General features: G+C 38.1%; 1 protein-coding gene across 3 annotated transcripts in view; it reads right to left on the reverse strand.

Annotated features, from left to right (window-relative positions):
• Window positions 1-20,509, reverse strand: part of GART (phosphoribosylglycinamide formyltransferase, phosphoribosylglycinamide synthetase, phosphoribosylaminoimidazole synthetase) — a 39,917-nt gene that overhangs the window by 11,608 nt on the left and 7,800 nt on the right. For all 3 annotated transcript variants that reach the window (XM_075770868.1, XM_075770886.1, XM_010299204.2), the window contains 12 exons: window positions 15,472-15,567; window positions 14,575-14,749; window positions 13,769-13,880; window positions 12,461-12,529; window positions 10,388-10,513; window positions 9,429-9,516; window positions 8,388-8,473; window positions 7,617-7,785; window positions 6,793-7,024; window positions 3,888-3,982; window positions 2,601-2,710; window positions 1,806-2,004 (listed from right to left, as the gene is read on the reverse strand). In XM_075770868.1, the coding sequence (XP_075626983.1) occupies window positions 1,806-2,004; window positions 2,601-2,710; window positions 3,888-3,982; window positions 6,793-7,024; window positions 7,617-7,785; window positions 8,388-8,473; window positions 9,429-9,516; window positions 10,388-10,513; window positions 12,461-12,529; window positions 13,769-13,880; window positions 14,575-14,749; window positions 15,472-15,567 (1,557 nt within the window). The remainder of the gene's footprint in view (window positions 1-1,805; window positions 2,005-2,600; window positions 2,711-3,887; window positions 3,983-6,792; window positions 7,025-7,616; window positions 7,786-8,387; window positions 8,474-9,428; window positions 9,517-10,387; window positions 10,514-12,460; window positions 12,530-13,768; window positions 13,881-14,574; window positions 14,750-15,471; window positions 15,568-20,509) is intronic.

Consider the following 20,509-nt stretch of genomic DNA (forward strand, 5'->3'; position numbering starts at 1 on the left):
TTAGGAACGTGCTTCAAATGAGACTTTTATGAGATGATACTATACAAAGACAGATATGCGTGCTGTGTGAATGCACAGTGAAATGAATGCACGAAGCTGGAGCCCAAACTGAAATTTATTTCAATGATCCAGGCTACAGAAAAGCATTTCCTCCTCAGGTTCAGAGTTACTGCATCATATCTGTCCCTTCTTTTCTGAGAGTGCCAGAAATTTGGGGAAGAAATTATGGTTGTTTTATTTATGAGTTTGGACTTATTTTTATGTTACCAGAAAAAAATATTCACTAACCCATTTACAATTGTGAGAAATTATTCTCTGGTAATTAATTTACAACATCCAAAGCCCATTTTAAAGTCTTCCAACTGGAAATAAAATCTTGAAATTGCAGTAAGCAATTTCATAGCAAGATTGCACATAACATGTGCTTATGTTGAAGTATGAATGGTTGGATTATATTTGATAAACTGAGAGAACACCTGAAGACAAATGTAATGCTGACTAACAGGTCATGCAGAAAAAAATAAACCAGAACATAAATAGCCTCTTGTTCAAAGCTTCTAAATTACCTCAACGTGACGCACTCCCACTTAGAAAAGGCTTTGGTTACTCACTTTCTTAAAGAATTGGAAAAAAGGAAAGAGCTACAGTATAACCAGTTATAAAGTGGTACCTAAAGCAAGACACGAGAACTGACATTTTTAGTCTCAAATTAAAGGTCTTTTTTTAAAAATCATAGTAATTCTCCATTTCTGTTTTTTATAAAAAAAGAAGGAAAAATAAAAACTATGTGAGAAAACTGAACTTCCTGGGTTTCATTGCTTTAAAATTTAACCCTGTGTTGTACTCCTTTCATAAACTAAAGACTTATACAAAAGAATGCATTTTTCAGTGATCTAGAAATATTTTTATTGAGTTGAACAGCTTTAAATCTGTATTTTTTAAGATTCAAGAAGTGAAATATTGTGTTATTTTTACGGACAACTAGATTACTGTAAACCAGAATACTCATAATCTGTTAGTAAAATGTATTATGTACTTGTATTATAGGACTGAAAAGGAAAGTGTTTAAATTTGACTCTTAACATCTTGGAATACGCTGATCTTGGTGAAATAAATCTTCAGAAAGTCTTCAGTAGACAAGTAATTTTGCTGTTAATTTTCTAACTAATGAAACCTGGTTTGTTTTATGTTTCTGTCCTGTGGTTAACTTTTGTGTCTTAAATACTGAGCTCCAGCTGCAGCTTTTGTTGCATTGATAAGGACATTCTCTGGCTTTCTAGTTTTCTGAAGCTTGTGGGAACACGATGACTGTGAGGTCTCTACCTTTCCTGTCAAATTTGGTCACAATCAGCCATGAGGTTCCAAGGATAATATGTATGCACACAGGGACATGTGCAAGCACAGTAACATGTATAAATCTTGTATGTAGAGGAAAACTTGAGGATTTCCTTTAGGATAAAGGATAAAAATAAAAAACCCTAATTGGCATGTTTTAAAGTTTACTTGAAAAATACAAAGAACTAAAGTACATGAATTGTTAGTTTTCTAGGTAGCTGATACAGTTATAAAGTTCAATGAAAAGGTACGAATAAGAAAATTTATACTAATGGCAACATTTGTAGAGTACTGTCTCCTTCCAGCGGGTAGAGGTTATGTTCTCTGAAAGCAAAGACATGTGACGCTTTGGTTTTGTTTTTTTCACTGCTCTAAGAGTCTTCAATAGAGTAGGAAAACAAACACATTAAAACCAATTATAAAGATATTGCATAAGATTTTTCATATCCTTCAAAGAAGAGTGTTCATACCCAAAAGAGCACATCCTGCCTTTTTGCAAGCTTCAGCTATTCCTGCAATGACTCCCTGAGCCACTTCAACGTCAAGTTTGCCACAGGCAAAATAGTCAAGGAAGAAGAGGGGCTCCGCTCCTTGAGCCAAGATATCATTGACACACATGGCAACCAGGTCCTGACCTATGGTGTCATGTCTCTTACACACTTGTGCAATCTGCAAAACACAGCAAGAGAACCCGTCGGTTAGCTTTCAGAAACTGAAATGCAAGCGGAGAGTCTGCAATGGGAAGGGGATCAAAATCACGTTGCTCCCTAGGTGCTTTTTGAAGAGCCGCTTCAGTTGTTACCACCTCTGTGAGCCTCTCCTAACATTTCATTTTAGGAATTGTTACTTTCTTAATTGGCAAGTACAAAAGGCATTTTACAGAAGGAGACTGAACTGGAAAGGGTTTCATCGCAGCTTGCGTAAACACAATAGCAACCGTGTAATTAAATGTTTTTCCCCATGAGTAATCTTTTTGAGGGTGGAGATTCTAACTTAATGAAATGGACTCCTTGATTATCTACTTAATATTAAAAATGAGTTATTTTCAGCATTGTTTCAAGCATGGCTATTTACGTGCCAGAAGTTAAACATGTATTTCGTTCTTTTGCCTGAAGGAGGGGAATTTCATTTTTCATTCCCTTTTTCAAAATACAAATAAGTATTTTTAAAAGACAACTGATATTTTCTGTTAAAACATTAATGATGTGATTAAGCATTTTCACTTCTGTGGTATTTTCCTTCCTTGACATGGATTTTCACATTACCTTGAGTTTTGTGCCAACACCATCAGTTCCAGATACCAAGATAGGATCTTTGTAACCAGCTGCTTTCAAATCAAAGAGGCCAGCAAAGCCTCCAAGTTCCGCATTGCAGCCTGCCAGTCAGAAAACAGGATAAAATAGTTAACTTTTACATTCATGGGTTTCTCCAGGATCTCCAACAGAAATTCTCTCTGGTATCTGTCCACATGACTTTGTCACCAGGAAACTTTTATCTGACATTTAGAGCCTCTTCAGAGAAGCACAGGAGCTCTTAATCCTCTTAAATTTGCTTTGTCTTATTTCTTTGTTATTACCTAAGGCTAAAAATCCAAAACTTTGTGATTAAATGTTCAATAATTACTGTGACTGACCTATTTCCCCCTTGCACGTGGCATTTTTCTGAAAAACAGAAAAGCGATTGCTGTAACAGATTAGAGCCTACTGCTTTTTGGGAAAAGATTGTAACTAGGCATTTTCCAACTCTTATTCCTTATCTCCTTGTTAATACTGCTACTTAAAGTACATTAAGACTCCTTGTTCCTAAGATTAGTTATGATAGGTAAGTATGGTAACCTTAGAACTAAAATTGATTAAATCCTAAGAGTGAAACAAACCTGAGCAGAAATACTATGACTGCTGAGAAGTGACGAGGTGTACTCACGTGCCTGCGTCTCTCTCTCTAGTTTTCTCTATATATCTGCCATTGTCTTAAGGTTCTCAGTTAATTTGAAGTTAAAGGGTTACTATATACGACTGATATTTTAAATCTATCAAATGAATTACAAGGACTTGCAAGAGCAAGATGTGCCTAAGATGACAACAAAAAAGGATTAATTGATTCTGTTTTAACCAAGCAAAAGATGTGTCTTCCATATCTATCTCAAGCAACTGATAGTATCTCTGAGGAATTCTACATCTTTTACACCTTTCTAAACATTTATCTAAAAAAACTGTATAGTTCACTGTGCAAGAAATAATAATCCACGTAATCAAAACGCACTAAATGGTAGGATTTTTGCTTACATTTAACCTTTCAGAGTGCTGAACTGTATTCTGTAACATCCTTAACACACATTCAGGACATACAGTTTAGAGTCATTTTGAGAAGAAAATCTGTAAATTTAATGAAGTACATTTTTAAGAAATCACAGGCATTTGCTTACCATAGATATATCTTGTGTAATCTAGAAATACACAGGACACATAAATATGAGCTTTTGTATCAAGATCAAATGATAAGCCTCACTGCCATGAACTGACAGAAACAGGAATAGAAGGTACAAGTCTTACCTGACCTTGATGTGGCTGCAGCTAGGGGTTTAATTTTCTGAACCAAAGTGTTCCCTGCTGCGATGTCTACCCCACTGTTTTTGTAAGTCAGGCCTCTGAAAGATTGTTAAAAATTGTTATGGCGATTGATTACTAAATACACAAATATATTTTAAAATACTATTTACTTCTTGACATCATTGCATTGCTAAGAGGATTAACCGTTCAGAATCCTATTCTCCTGTCAAGTACAACTATTTTCCCACTTCTACAGTAACTCTGCTTATAAAAAATGATTTCTAAGTATTGCAGTATTCATTTCAGACAGACTCAAAGGTTAATCTTTTTGCTGTTTGGAACCTGACCTCACACATATACCTGAAGATAGGGAGTATTACACCAATGAAACAAAACTTCATGGATCTGAACTACAGAGAGTTTGCCGTAAGCAATATTCAAATAGTTCCAGATATCCTGAAGACAGCATCAGAGCATCAGCATCATATGCTATCCAAATACCAAGATAAAAAAACAACCAAAAAGGAAAATCCAACAACAAGGTAAAATATGTGGAATGATGAATCTGATTTTGCAAGGTCTGAATGCCCCGTCTGGATACTCGGGCATCAGTAGTTCCTATGCTTAAAATAAAACTTGTACAAAAATGCACTGCTAAATCAGACCACCTCAGCACCTTGCAGGATCAAGCTCAAGTTAGCTTTTCAAAACAGAAGTATCGCATAAATCAACAGCCGTCCCTGACATTTTGAGAGCTTTACAACTGTAGCTTACAGGTTGCCTCTCCTCATCACCTGGAATGATACCACAAAACCAACCGCCCTTCTTTTTTACTTAAATGAACTTTCTATTAAAGTGTATATTTTTAATTTTACTTAAAAAAGAACTAAGTTCCTAAACTCCATTTTAGCAATCTAGAAAGAAATGTCCATAAGCTCTGGGTTTTCCTTTTACATATAGCCATACCATACAGAAAATACCCTTACTACAAAGTGATACATGTAACTTGTCTGTCCATACAACTGACTGGAGACATTAAGTATCATATAGTTAGAGAGGCACCTTTTGGTTTTGGAGATAGTGAGTTTAATGACTTTTAATTACTAGGTGTGCCAAACATGTCTCACTCCAGTTAAGCAATTATTATTTCTACACTGTCAGTGGCATGAACCACGCTACCTGGTGCATCTCTATTGTAGGTTCATACCTATTTTAGTTCTCTTAGTGATGTGATTCAGCATTAAGTTTGAATTCCAATGGTGAAACACACTATTGATTAAGAAGGACATGTACAACAAAGCAACTGGCCAAAGAGCTGCGGTACCAGGAAAATACAAAGGTATCTGCACTCACATTATATCACTGCCCAAAAATTTGCAAGAGGAAAATAATTATAAGCAGCAGCTGTTCAGCCTGCGAATAAGAGTCAAGGAAGTATTAGCCTGCAATAACATGAGACCAGTCAAGCCCTTTCAGTCTGAACATGAGGAATATTCAACATGTTTTCACTTTATTTTTAAAAGCATGGCATCTACTTTGACTCTTTAAAAGGAGAGTATTATTCTAAAATATTTTGTTATTAAATAACTATTCTGGATATTTTCACAAAGTGAAACGCACAGGACTTAATCCCGCAAATCCGCCAAGAGGAGGTGCGTCCCCACCTTCACTGAGCCAACCATCACCCTTCCTTAACTGTGTGCAACACAGAGTCCAAAGCGAAGCGTGCCTGACTGCCCGTTCTTCAAATTTTAGGGTGTCTGAGCAAAAGTCGGTGCAGACTCAAGGACAGTGAAACAGGCACTGATTGTAAACAGTTCCCAGGAGTCTCCTTCACAAGCTGGGGGGCATCCTCCCAGCATACAGGCACTCCAGTCAAGAAACTTGCTGGCCATGGCCCATGAGCGCAGTGATTAAAGGGAACTGTTCATTAAATACCTTCTTCTCTTGCCTCACACAATGACTTTTTTTTTTTCTACTACAACACAAATACCAATTACACGTTTTCACGTAAATTTCTCAAAAGATGGACAGTAGTTGAGAGAGAAAGAAGACTAGATACGAACACCCTTGTTCATTTAGTAAGTTTATTGACCATAATATTACAACATACTAATTGGTATACACTGTCAGCAAAAATGAAACTCTTGCTAATATGCTTCATAGACTACAAAATAACCTACTATCAAAAGTTATGTTTTGAGCTAATTGGAGACTAGGCAGGCAGATACGCTTCATATTAGGTAAAAATTAGTCTAAAAACCTGCAAGAAGCTCTCAATAACATTAGACAGACCATAGGACACACTGCTTTAAGAAAACCCTGCACCCACACCATCTCAAGATTGTTAAACCTAATATTGTGAAAATAAAAGGAATAATAACAAAAAGGAGGGATAAATTCTACCCATGTTTTTAGCCAGCTATTCCATTAAAATGCATTTCCCAACAAGGTAGGTGTTTCAAGACCATTTTAACTGTTTTTAAAGACTCTAAAACAAACCCATAAAATAGCTCAAACTTTGCTCATACGTATATTTCATTATATTAATATTAGACTTAGGGACAACACAAATCTGGAGCAAAAGCTATGGTTTAGAGCCCTTAGGCCCTTAGACCAGAAGGTCACCTTCCCTAAAACAGACATAACAAAGACAGTAACACCACAAGTTACTCCTCTGTGCTGTTCACTGCAGTTTAACTCAGACTTGGGTGAGTAAGAACATGGATGAGAGAGCCACCAAAAAGCCTGTTCCTTGCTTGGCTGGTCTTGCTTACATTGCTCATAAGGACGCTAGTTAAAACTTGTCTAGAGCTATGCATAGTATCAACATCAGTTTATTAATGTAAACTAGCGATGTCTTTAAGTCTCTTTTACACCAGTTATCTCAAGTATTTCAAATATCTACCTGGATTGTCTCAGGAAAGCTATAGCGCGATAACCAATGTCCTTTCTATAAATGGCACCCTGGAAGTGTATGGCTGCTATTCCCTTGTTGGCTTCTTGCAGTGCTGTCATTAGATCCTCTTTAATGGCAGTTACTGTAAGGACTCTTCCACCACTGGTCACCACTTTGCCATCCTTTAGGGACGTGCCTGCATGGAACACTTCCAATCCTAGTTGCTTAGCCTTAGAAAGTCCTGCAAATGTTGTTCAATAAAACAAATGCAGAGAAATCAGTCGATTAGAACATTCTCTATTAAATTCCACATGAACAGATATTCAGCACTTATTGACTGTGTCTAGAAACCACAATTGAATTCAGTGTGATCGTGCTGAGAAATAGGAATAAATTTGTATAAACTACATTTTGAGGAGAGACAAGTCTGCTACTTTTATGCTTAGAGACTCAGAAAGAGGTATTTTGCTGACACATCTGCATACATTTAATTAAAGCTGGATTTTATACTTGACTGACATAGAGACTACAAAACATATCAGCATCAACACTATGGAAGAATCAGCGATCAGCCCAGAACTACTTTACTGTAACACATATCAAAGAAATGCTACAGAACTTAACAATATAGTGCGGAGATTTGAAAATGCTACGAGTGCATTACCAATAAACTTTATGTGTGAAAATTCAGTCATCTCTTGCTGACCATGAGCACAAGATCTGAAGTTTCCATGAACCCGAGTTACACTGATTTACCTTCATTTGGCAAAAGAGAGAACGGAGAGGGGGCAGGAGAGGAATCAGACTTCTGCAGTTTCTCCTGCTATATTTACCTGTTATTTCCAAACCCTTGGGATATGTGCCTGGATACCCTTCGCTAGCCATGACCACCGTCACGGCTGCACTGTCTTCAAACCAAACCGGCATGGAACTAGACAACTTTTTATTGACAACCGCTTGCATAACTTCATACAAATCACTTTTCAACAGTGGAAGAATTACCTACAAAAATACAGATTAGCAAATTAAAGAAAACAATGTGCATTGTTACATTTTCTTCACCGAGCTTTTAAAAATACTAATGCAACTGTAAAGTAACATTAAACATCTATGTTCATATACTGTATTTCCACACATATCTAGATACTGTGCATAATCTATGTACCTTTAAAAATACTCTTTCTTGAAGATAATTTCTATGGGTAAAAGAACTGCTACATAAGGAGGGGAAAAAGTAGAAGCCAAAGAACCCTATTTGTCCTGAAGAATGGAAATGGTTGTCAACAGGGAGTGGGGAAAAGAAGTGTTCACTTCTTCAATAAAGTAAAAAAAAAAAAACCACTTCCATTCCAGAAAAGACAGGAAAGTGCTGAGTTTCACTCAAGCTTACTCTTGTAAATCCCATACTTGAGTATAACCTGCTGAAATCTTCTCTGGAATGGAACAGTTTCATAACAGACCTTCTGTCTTGAATAAACAAGTATTTTAAATCTCAGTGCAATTAGCTAATTGATCATCCAAAAGTTAGTTAAGAATAATGGTAGATGGTAACAGACTTTCTCCTCCCATAATGGCAAACCGTATCTACCTACAACATAACTCACCTGACATTCTGGGTCACCAAATCTGCAGTTGAACTCTAGAACTTTAGGTCCATCTTTGGTAAGCATTAATCCAGCATAAAGCACACCTGGAATAAAAAAATTATATAAAAAGCTATTTAAGCAACTGCATAGGTCATTTGTTTTGAATCTAATCACAATAGTGTTAAAAAGCATGCCACCTGTGTTAATTTAAAGGTAGGATGTTAACACTAGCGGGTTGGAACTAGATGATCTTTGAGGACCCTTCCAACCCAAACCATTCTGTGATTCTATAAGCTGTTGGAGTGAGTCCAGAGGAGGGCCACAAAGTTGATCAGAGGGCTGGAGCACCTCTCCTATGAGGACAGGCTGAGAGAGTTGGGGTTGTTCAGCCTGGAGAAGAGGCGGCTCCGGGGAGACCTTATATCAGCCTTCCAGTACCTGAAGGGGCCTACAGGAAAGATGGTGAGGGACTGGTTACAAGGGGATGGAGTGACAGGACAAGGGGTAATGGCTTTAAGCTGAAAGAGGGTAGATTTAGATGAGATGTTAGAAAGAAATTCTTTACTGTGAGGGTGGTGAGACACTGGAACAGGTTGCCCAGGGAGGTTGTGGATGCCCCATCCCTGGAAGTGTTGAAGGCCGGGATGGATGGGGCTTTGGGCAACCTGGTCTAGTGGAGGGTGTCCCTGCCCATGGCGGGGGGGGTTGGAACTGGATGATCTTTGAGGTCCCTTCCAACCCAAACCATCCTATGATTATATGAACTTTAGAAACGTTAAAAAGGTATCAGGTAGAAATGGCTGAGGTTACAATTTTGCATCTTATTTTCAAATGTTGTCCTTTCTGTTCTTCCTTACCTGATGATCATCCACCGTTAATGAAACAATATCCATTGATTTCAATGGACTCTAAATCAAGCCACTGATACTAAACCCAGTTTCTAAATGGATCAAAGTTAACTTCCTGAACTTACAGTGTGAGTTAGGCCTATAAAGAGGACAAAGTAAAAAAACCCTGTCCTTTTCCTTATGTTTAAAACCCTCAAACTTCTGTACATACCAAAATAGGGGACACCTTCTTTCCTCATGCCATCAACAGTTTTCTGAAGAATAGTATCTCTTATTTTCTGCAGTAAATCTTTAGAAATCTAATAGAACAGGATTAGAAAACAGCGTTTGTAAAAAGGGAGTGCATGATTTTTCCTACTGCAATGGCTAACATTTTTAAGAGCCAACCACAACACCTGGATGGTCTTTTGCTCACCCCAAAACATTTCATACAACAGAAAGCTAGTATTTTTGCCTCTCTCCTCAGACAATTTACCACAGCACTAAAACAACTGTCTGCATTTCTTCAGACTCTTTGCCATGCTTAGATCTACATGTGCAAGCAATTCTACTGGCTTCACTGGAACAAACCATTTGCACAGACACAAGATAAAGCCTCTGAAAGACAAATCTCAGTTGGAAAGTATAGTGATAAATGATCAAATTGTATTCAATAAACAAGATTAATAGCTTTCTATATGCACAAAACCTATACTTTTTTTGAACTTAGAAAAAGAAAAATCATGACACAGGTGAACAGAAAGCAAAGTAAGTCCTTTTGCAAATAGTTCCTTGCCAAACAGAAACCAAACTACCTCGAGCTACAGCAAGTGAAGTAAGCTCATCATTAGCTTAGTTTGCCACAAGATAAAAACGTGGTTTTAAGCACTTTGTTCTAACAATCAGCATTTCATAACTTTTAAAAAACAAATTAAAATACAAGGTTGCAGAAATAACACTTCCACCTTTATAATTAAAAGTAATTCAGTAGAAATATCCTCTTTAGAGAAACAAATTTAAGTTATGGACTTTACTTGACTATGTCTGCTTTAGGCAACTCTTTCCATGCACAAGAGCCCACTTTCTTCACTCTCATGTTCATTATGGTGGAACTAAAAATTCACACATGCTTTCAATACTAGAGCTGTAGTACAGCTTTGGCAAAACATGTCCTTGTCAATACATTTTTACCTGAGGTGCTGGGGAATAAGCTCCCATCCCTCCAGTGTTAGGGCCTTCATCTCCATCCTTTAATCGCTTGTGGTCCTGGGCTGGAGGCATGGGAGCAATTGTGATGCCATCAGTGAAACATAAGCACTAGAAAATAAGGAGAATAATTAAAACCCTGGTGTATGACTAAAATTAAAGTGTAAAAAGTGCAAATATATTTGTTTCTCAGTGTTGCAAATGGATATTTAAGAGTATAAATTCTGTCTCCCTGATAAAACAAACTATAGTATTCTAAACATTGCCCTTTTCCCTCAGGAAGCATTGCCTCAGTTTATATAACTTTCCTACAGAAATTAACTTTTGTATAACATAAACATTTTTTCAGTACAATATCAGTAGTTGTACTAAAAAGAAATACCCAAAAGGTTAATTTTTTTTAAAAAACACTCCACAATGGAAGCTGCTTCTTCCCTCCCCCTTCCTCCCCGCTGCCCCGGAAGGAAGGCATTGCATTCCTTTCAAGATTTCCTTTTCCTTGTTGATAAAAATATTTACTTTTGAATTATTTATAAATTACTTATATAGCAGATGCTTTTATCCTCAGTATCTTCATAATAACAAGCCTGCTGGCATCTTCTGTAACTGGATGATGATGTTCACTGTTTGGACTACTGCTAGCAGTACTCATAAAAACATTTTATAATGCTAATTAAAAAACATCAAGGATTCCCCAACAAAACCTGAAAATGCCAAAATATTAATATATTAAAAACTACAGAAGGTGAATTATTTTGACAGGCAGGGCAAGCAGGATTTTTTTCTTCATTGTTGTCAGTCACCACAGAAAAAAACCCCTTTCAACTGCATGTTTATATTATTGTGTTTTATTACAGTAAGTCTGAGAGTATTCTAAGGACTAATGAAGACCATTACATATTTTCCACCAGAGAATGAAGATCTGGATAACCCCTTCCTAAAAAGGCCAAGACAAGCACGGAAGAATAAGGATGACCAGTATCTGCCTGTCTAATTTCTTCCTATCAGGCAGGAAACCAGACTCTGCAAAGACTGGCAACAGTTGGAGATGATCGCTTACTTTATAAATACCACCACCTCCAAGGCGAATGTTCACAACACCCAGTATAAGTCAATTCCAGCTCCAGGACTCGGGAACCTGAGCTGGTACTTGGCTGTTCTACTCTGTGTGATACAAGTGTCAAGTTGCCCTGCCACCTCAAAACCTAGGCTCTAATTCTCCTTTTCTCCTTCACACTCTGCTAATTAAATCAGATCTACTTGTTTTAAACCAAAGCGTTGAATCAGCTTAAAATGAAGGAAATGCTCTCTCTACATCTGCAGAGTAAATCAACACCGTCAAATCATTCAACAGCCTGTCGTTCCAGATCCTTTGTCACTGGTTGCACTTCCACATGGCAATCTCTCTGGCAATGAAACTGGTTAGAGAGGATCCTGCCCACGCCCGTCTTGAGCTGACTGTTCCCTTGCTCCGAAGGAGCTTACTGCTCCCTCATGATGCAGTTCAACATACTCCCTTCATTGACAAAAATTATTAAAGACAGTCTCCATCTTCCCTTACTCCCAATCACTCCTTGCCTTGCTCTGCACTTCACCATCCTGATAATTGTACTGACTCAAGTGGTACTGGGTTCTAAACCAGAACACAGAAAACATGCAAAGTGGTGGTGTTGACTGCTTTGAAAAAAGATCTTTAGGTTGTAGTTTCATGAACAGGTAACTAGTATCACTCTTTGCTGTCAGAGAAGTCATAACACAGAACTGCACACTCAATGACACTAGAAATTTTTAAGGTTTGATATTTTTTTTCCATGCGGCAACAGCTGATTACCATTTTGAGTTATTTTTATTTAATTTGAATTACTCTAACAGACTGCAGGAAGTTTGGTTATTAACGCAGCTATCTTTAATGAATACAATTTTATTTATAAACAGATAACTATTTTTAATTTAAGTAATAAAATCTTACACATCCCTGCTGTAGGTACTTACATAGTGTTTCCTAACACTGGTTTAGAACAGGTATAATCAAAGTGTTACAGTGAGATGTACACTTACAGAAACTTCTTCTCCTTCAAGAAGTTCTTCAACAACAACAGTTTCCCCAGCTGTGCCAAAAGTCTTATCCTGCAGTAAAAACAAAATCTAGTGAGTTTGTTTCAGTTATTTTAAAATATTCAAAATGCAACAAGAAAAATTCTTTTTAAAACAGCAAAAAAAATGCAGCATGGTTTTGAGATTATTAATTCATTCTCCATCCTGGGTATGTCAGCAATGGTAAAATCTTCGCTCCTCTTTTCTGTTTATTCTTAAATAAATGCAGATTTTATACTTGAATATTTTTAAATTGCAGATGATATTTATGACTTACTGAGCAACTCCTCATGCTGTACCTTCTGAAGTTTGCACCCATGATACTGAGAGTAAGAGCAATGACTGTTAAGTCTATAATCTGAACTTTTACTTTATAAGAAAGTGTGACTCTATAGAATACATTGGAAAGGGGCAATATTTTCATATTATGAGGCAGTGTTTCAACACTGACTACATATTTAGGCAATAAAGAACCACCAACCCACACTGACAAGATAATTTTGTGGGTCTATAACACTAACATACTTTTTTTTTGTTCAACACACTGGGCCACATGTTAAGATATGTATTTGTCCAATAATCATACACATACATCAAAATGAGAGTGTGGACCCTATATTCTGACTCTTGAAATACAAGCATGTCAGATAATGTCTACTACGGATCAGCATGGCTCCACTGAATTTTAAGTTACTGTGCTGCTGACACCAGCTGAGGACCTGACCTGTATGTGCCTCACTTTCCAGCTCTATGTTCCTAACTGTTCAAATGAAATTGCTTCATTTTGCTTCTCTTCAGATTTTAATGGTTCTAATATGTTTGCTAACTATCCTACCTAAATATATACTTGAAATAATTCCACTTGAATTTTACTACACATTTAAGTGCTGTGTGACTGGAGTCCTAAACCTGATGTTGCTTGTCAAGATCCAGCTCAATCATGGTGTTAATATTACAGCGCAGTAGCACCTGTTTGATTTTAGTGGTCTCAAATGGTAAGGAAAAAAGGAAATCCATACGAAACTAAGTGTGGGTTTTCATTAAGAATGACTTTAGTTTAGCCTACAGGAACTATGCTGTGAAAGAGCACCCTGCCTCAAGCAATAAATATGACAGTGTTTCATAGCTGTCAAAATAACGGGTAAAAGATTTGATGTCTTTTAGCCAAATTCCTATTATATAGACATAAAGAATATCTTTGAGACTCTGAGATGGTTAACAACTTATTTTGTGTGAGAACTCCTCCAGTTAGCACAGGATATTTCTACTCACCTGCATGATTTCATTAACAGCTTTGCAGGCTTCTTCCTTGTTTGAAGCCACAATTACTCCTTTGCCGGCTGCCAGGCCACTAGCTTTTACAACTAAAGCAGGGAAGTTTGCACTTCAAAGATAGAGAAGAGAGATTCAACAGTAAACTCTCTGTATTGCAGATATATTTTGTACGCATTTTGAACATTTCAATAGCTGAAAAATCAAAATACTTACCAGTTTTCATAGCAACTGGTTTACCTTATTAAATAACACACAAATAAAAGCCAGGCTTCTCTTGTTATGCTATGCCTGTAAAGGATTTCTGCTTCCTGTTCATTCCCCACCACTGAATTTCATTACTGTTCTGAAAGGTTGCTTTCCTTTTAATAATTTACTGTTGTATCATTTTTGGGTCACCTGGATTGTATTCTGATGAGCAGATCATCATTTGCTGAGTAAGTCTCCAAAGCAGAACTTATATTCGTGGAGAAAAGGTACAAAGGCAGCAGAATATATGACTATCAGACTGCAAGCTGGTTTTCCACAGTAGGCAATTTGAAAAAAATAAAAACTTGTCCTATATTCTCCTGTAAACTGAATACTGAGCTTTATTTTCACTTAAGAGCAGTAAATAAGAACCGTTTAATTATCACACTCATTGCAGTGTCATAGTATCATGTAAGATTATCCTTTAAAACTTTTACAGATGTTCTATTAAAGACAAAAGTATTGATACATTAGTAATCAACTGATTGTTTGGGATACCTGGCACAATGTACATTGCTGTAAAAAAAATTAAATTTCTAAAATTACAAGAATTTTACCTGTTAATAAAGCCACATGCTGCTTTAGGATCAGTAAAAGATTTCCATCTCGCAGTTGGGATCTCATGACGATCCAAAAAGGCTTTGGTAAAGCTCTTACTGGACTCCAGCTGAGCTGCCTCTGCTGTTGGACCAAAACACCTTACTCCAGCTGCTGTCAAGTCATCAACAATTCCTAAAAATGGCAACACAAAAAAAGGTGATAAATCACCAGGTGATTTATAGGAGTCATGTAGTCCAAGTCTACAGATGCACTGATTTGTTGGAACAAGTATGTCAGGAATGGTAGGCCATATATATCTATCCAGTGCCTATTTTACCAGATGGGCCCTAGATGCATTTTTCACTATAATCAGGAGCAGGTAACCCTGCAATATCTGGGGCTAAGAAGATCTGCTCCATTTGGTAAGAGATGACAATCCTCCCTTGTCTCATTACAGTTTTTAGCTAAAGTCAACATCAGTCTTTTGTGAAGATGACAACTGCTGATCATGTAAAAGGTTAAACCAGAAAAATTATCAACATATTTATCTTTTGTTTTTTACCAAGTCCCAAATTATTACTATTTCAAAAAATGAAAACTCCATAGGAAAATCAAAACTGTAGTTAACGTTCCTGTATGGAAACACGTTGACACCTCTTCTACTAATCCCAAGCACTTAAAAAGAAACTGAATGTTTAAAAGGATATTTTAACTGTGATATTGCTGACACAATACCCTTCAGAAATTCGTTTTCATCACAGCCCTGAATTTCAGGGCAACTGCCATGGAAGATCTGTTTCCATTCCTATTGCAGACACGCAGATACTGTTGAGTGGTGCATGGAAGACAGGGACTAAAATTTACTTTTCTTCCTAAATTACGAAGGCTATGATTTTTAGCTTGCTTTCTCTTACCAGCAGCAAGAGGAACCTCCGGACCAACCACAACCAGCCTGATCTCCTGATCTCTGCAGAACTGGGCAAGTGCAGCGTGATTGCTGACTGAAACAGCTGTCGAAGAGACAAAAGGGCAGTAAGACTGCATTCATTACTACAGCATAGCACTTATCACATATCGCTGAAGCAGCATTTTCACCAATCGCACGTTCTTGAATGGTGGGTCAGTGTGAATCTGTAAGAGCGAGGTATACACTAATACATAGACTTACACATGAGGCTTGGACCAAAATACACACCACCAAACCCCTCAAGCAAAGGCTGTAGTTTGACATGCATTGTCAACCCACCCTGTTCTTGAAGGTGAGAAGAAAATTTTTGGGTTCCCCTATACTGTCATACAGTAAACTGTTCTCATCTCTACGAACATCCCGTTTGCCAGCACAAGAAGCACTGCATAAGCAAAAAAAAAAAAAAAAAAAAAAAAAAAAAAAAAAAAAAAAAAAAAAAAAAAATTTTCAGCTAGAAAGCATCCTCCCTGAGTAGGGTCACCATGAAGATTTACACATGTTCATGCCAGCACGGTGTAGGGGACAGGAACAAGTGGCTGGTGGTGGGACTGCAACCATTTTCTTTTCTTTTCTTTCTTTCCATAGTGCCAGCTCAAAATTGCCACACTAAACTGTGACATCACTGAAACAAAGGGGAATCTGAACACTTTTTCGTACATTAGGCTGCACTTAATAAAGGTAGGTGCTGTAATTATGGATAAGGATATTTGGTCTTAAGTTTTTAGGATCTTTATCTTTCCATAAACATTTAACATGACGATACTCAGAATGCCAAAAACTGCGTAAACAAAAGAAAAAACTTGCATGAAAGACAGCAATATCAAGTCTCACGATAAAAAATTTACGCAAAGGCAATGCAATTCCACTGCTTTTATCAAGAATAAACAAAACCAAGGTCTATAGAGGACGGGAACGTGAACCCGGAGAGAGCCAAAAAAGCGGTGAGGGTGATCCGGTGTGGATTGGCTGTCCCTGCGGGGAGGAGACTGACATGTCAGCGCACGAAGTGGGCAAAGGGAGCAGGGTACAGCACGGCACAGACCCTCCTTGCAGCTGGACTACTTTGCTTTGAGTTTTGTCTGTGATCTCCCGTTAAGCGACCGTACTGTCAAGCATGCCAGGGGCTGATGGTCTCTTCCAGCTAGTTTCTGGGGAAGCAACGAGAAGAAAGGAGAGGCAGCAATGATACAGCAGCTTCTGCTGGACAAAAAGATGTGATTTTTTCATTGTCCACTGCACTCATGCCATCCTGTGTGAATAAATTGCCTGCTTCCCCAAGAGAAGCAGTCATTTCTGCCTAAGAGAGGGCATAAAAGCAACTATCTGAAGCCTAGGTATTGGTTATATATTTGCCCTATTTGGGTGGAGTGGGGGAAAAAACCTGACTGAACACTAATAAAAGTTATCTCCTTGATACCTATGTAACAGTTCAATTAGTTCGTTCCACCAGAATTTATAAGTAAGGAGAAGCAAAGACCTTTGACTTCTGTGCACCATTTCTGCCAATTGACTTCTGACTCACAAGAGAGCAAAACCAAAAGCATTAACACACTTGGCTTTAAAGTACTCATTAACATAAAGGTCAATATTGTCTTTCAGCCCCATAGGGCTGTTGTGAAAGCAGCTGGAGAATAGCCAATTCCGACTGAAGAGAGTGGGAGCTGTGGTGGGGCATCAAAGAGGGACGATCCCTGTTACCCACAAGATTAATCCATGTGAAGGGGAGCAGGGAAAGGAAAGAGCCCATAAGGTGATTGCGCTTTTTATCCCAAATTGTCTTGCCACAGGCCTGATCTACTACTGATACGAACAGTGAATATGGCACAAAATTTACATGATGTGAAAATGTCCTAGTAACAAATGGAAAGGAATAAATCACATTGTTAATATGTAATTTTAACTTTGCCCCCCAAACTTCATTCTCAGGATGTAGACTTAAAGGGGACATTTTTGTAGTGGTGTTTCATTTCTCGAAATGACAGCTAAACATTCCTTTTGAATCACACACAAGGACCTCGGACCAAGGTTTTCAAAGCTAGAGCTTAAATGTATACGTTATACTGAGAGCTAAAATGTGATGGAAGGAGGTGACAGGATGCTAAAGTCCGTTCACAGACACACATATGTCTATCTCTGATTTTCAGCAAGCCATTCTGTAGCCTTCTGGCACCAAAATTGCCCTCTAATTATGTATAAATTGAATATAAAACTATATTTAGCCACTCAACCTAAATCTGTCTTTATTGTCAGAAACAATTACTGACTCAAATTAACCATGAAAACTTTTTTGACTTAGATACAGACAACGTTTGAAGCATTTAAAGTTATTTATAATTTTAAGCTCATCTTTATATGCTTCAGAAATCATCTGAGAACCAGAGTTGCAATGCTAATTAAAGGCAATCTCACGAACCATGAAGGGAGGATGAACTTTCAGAGCCAAATCTTGATTATGCCAAAAAACCAGGAACAATGGTAGCAGTTTCACAGACATTGTTGGCCAGGCTCACACAATATAATAGGGCTCACATGCTTCTGTAAAGCTGTTTTCCATTTTCTCCCCTGCGTTAAAATCTAGACCCCACTGGTAGACTAAAATGCCTGAGCAGATAAGACAAATTGTTTCCTTAAAAACTAAAGAAGTCAAACTCTTCACAAATTCTAGATTCTTCCCACCTCCTGGTTGGCTGAAGATTTCTTTCCCAAAGTACATGTGAGCCCATAGTCTAGACAAAAAGATTTTTAGTATGCATGGTAAATTTCATGGACCTGGCTCGAGCAGTATTACACACATGCTCAAATATTTTCCACTGTTGAAGGTGCAGTATTTTTTATGGAATAACAAGGTGAGAGAAAAGAGAAGCAGTTTTTAAAAGACATCGCTTATGAAAAAATAGTGAAATTAGCATTCTGTAGGCCATACAGACTGGCAGTGATTCCATTTAGTACAAGGATAAAGATTTTTGTTTGACTTTCTGGGATGAGAAGGAAACGTATGACTTTTCTGTAAGGCTCTTACTTGGGCCCCCTCCTCAGAGACCAAACAGAACAAAAAACTACTTACAATACTGTGACTAGTCAAAGAAATGAAGGACAAAGTTATTTAAACAGCCTGTAATTAAGCATTCCAATGGAATTAAGTATGATAATTACCTGCAGTACAAGAATCTGACAGGATTCATATTTCCACATGAGATGGTAACAAAAAAAGATTTTACTCACATACAAATATGAATGCAGAAAATTGATGTATATAACTCATGTTCACATTCATACTATGTTAACTTTAATTCCATATGTTATCACATGTTTTAAAGTGGAAACTTAAGTTGGTTGTTTAAAATATCTAATTCAGGATCTGTTATATAAAGGACACAAGAGAGGACTCTCTGACTAATTGCCCCCGTTTTGTACTGATTCACTGTGTGCCTGCAGGCAAGCACCTCAGACCAATATTTTTTTTTAAATGCAGCATGTAATTTAGGATGCTCAATTTGAAACACCTTAAGCTTGATTTCTCAAAAATAATAACTAGGAATAGTTTCAATTACAGCCAGTCAGAGCTTAACGTATTAAGCTAGAAACTCAAAACAGGCAGTCAGTACAAAGAGAGAAACTTTTGAAAATAACTTTAACTTCTTAAGGTCACTAAGACAAAGGAATGAGTGTTTTTCTATGGTTGAACATTTCAAATGAGAAAGTATTCTCATCAATGAAATTCAACAAGGCCAAGTGTAGGGTCCTCCACCTAGGGAAGAACAACCCCAGGTACCAGTACAGGTTAGGGGCTGAGCTGCTGGGAAGCAGCGCTGTGGAGAAGGACCTGAGAGTCCTGGTCAACAACAAGCTCTCCATGAGCCAGCAGTGTCCCCTCGAGGCCAAGGCGGCCAGTGGTATCCTGGGGGGCATTCAGAAGAGTGTGGCCAGCAGATCCAGGGAGGTTATCCTCCCCCTCTACTCAGCACTGGTGAGGCCACAGCTGGAGTGCTGTGTCCAGTTCTGGGCTCCCCAGTTGAAGAAAGACAAGGAACTACTGGAGAGAGTCCAATGGAGGGCTACAGGGATGATGATGAGACTGGAGCATCTCTCTTATGAGGAAAGGCTGAGAGAGCTGGGTCTGTTTAGCCTGGAGAAGAGAGGACTGAGAGGGGATCTCATCAATGCTTGTAAGCATCTAAAGGGTGGATGTCAAGAGGATGGGGCCAGACTCTTCTCTATGGCGCCCAGTGACAGGACAAGGGGCAATGGGCACAAGCTGGAACACAGGAAGTTCCATCTCAACATGAGGAAAAACTTCTTTGCTGTGAGGGTGACCGAGCACTGGGACAGGCTGCCCAGAGAGGTTGTGGAGTCTCCTTCTCTGGAGAGATTCAAAACCCACCCGGACGTGATCCTGTGCAACTTGCTCTAGGTGATCCTGCTCTAGCAGGGGGGTTGGACTAGATGATCTCCAGAGGTTCCTTCCAACCCCTGCTGTTCTGTGGTTCTGTGAAAGGTTGTAGGGATCACAGGGCCTCAACGCACTTCTGAGAATAAAGTAGTGAATTTAGTACTTTAGGTACAGGCGTTTGCTTCAGGCACTTTTCAGCTGTTTACCTACCAGTTGCTGAACTGCACTGTGTACCAAGAGAAACCATCACCCCCCTTCCCTGCTAGGCTGTTGGGAGGCCTGAATCACTGCAGCTATCCCAGGCTGTATTACCAGAGGAACATGCATCAGACAGATGGGAGTTTTGGCTGCACCCTCCACCCCTGAACCCAAAGAACTAGCTATCACAAGTGAGATCATATAAAATGAGTGGTAGTTGCACAAGGTTTTGCTCAGACATTTTTATTTCTTAACTGCTACCATCTATTTCACATGTCTGGAATCTTAAAAATAGCAATTGCAATAATAATAGTCATCATCATCATCCTTTCATGTTAATAGACACATGAATGGAACAACTTGTTATCAAATTTAAAAACAGTATTTTTTCTTTTTT

This window comes from Balearica regulorum, chromosome 1 (genome assembly GCF_011004875.1).
Source record: "Balearica regulorum gibbericeps isolate bBalReg1 chromosome 1, bBalReg1.pri, whole genome shotgun sequence".
Taxonomy (NCBI): Eukaryota; Metazoa; Chordata; class Aves; order Gruiformes; family Gruidae; genus Balearica; species Balearica regulorum.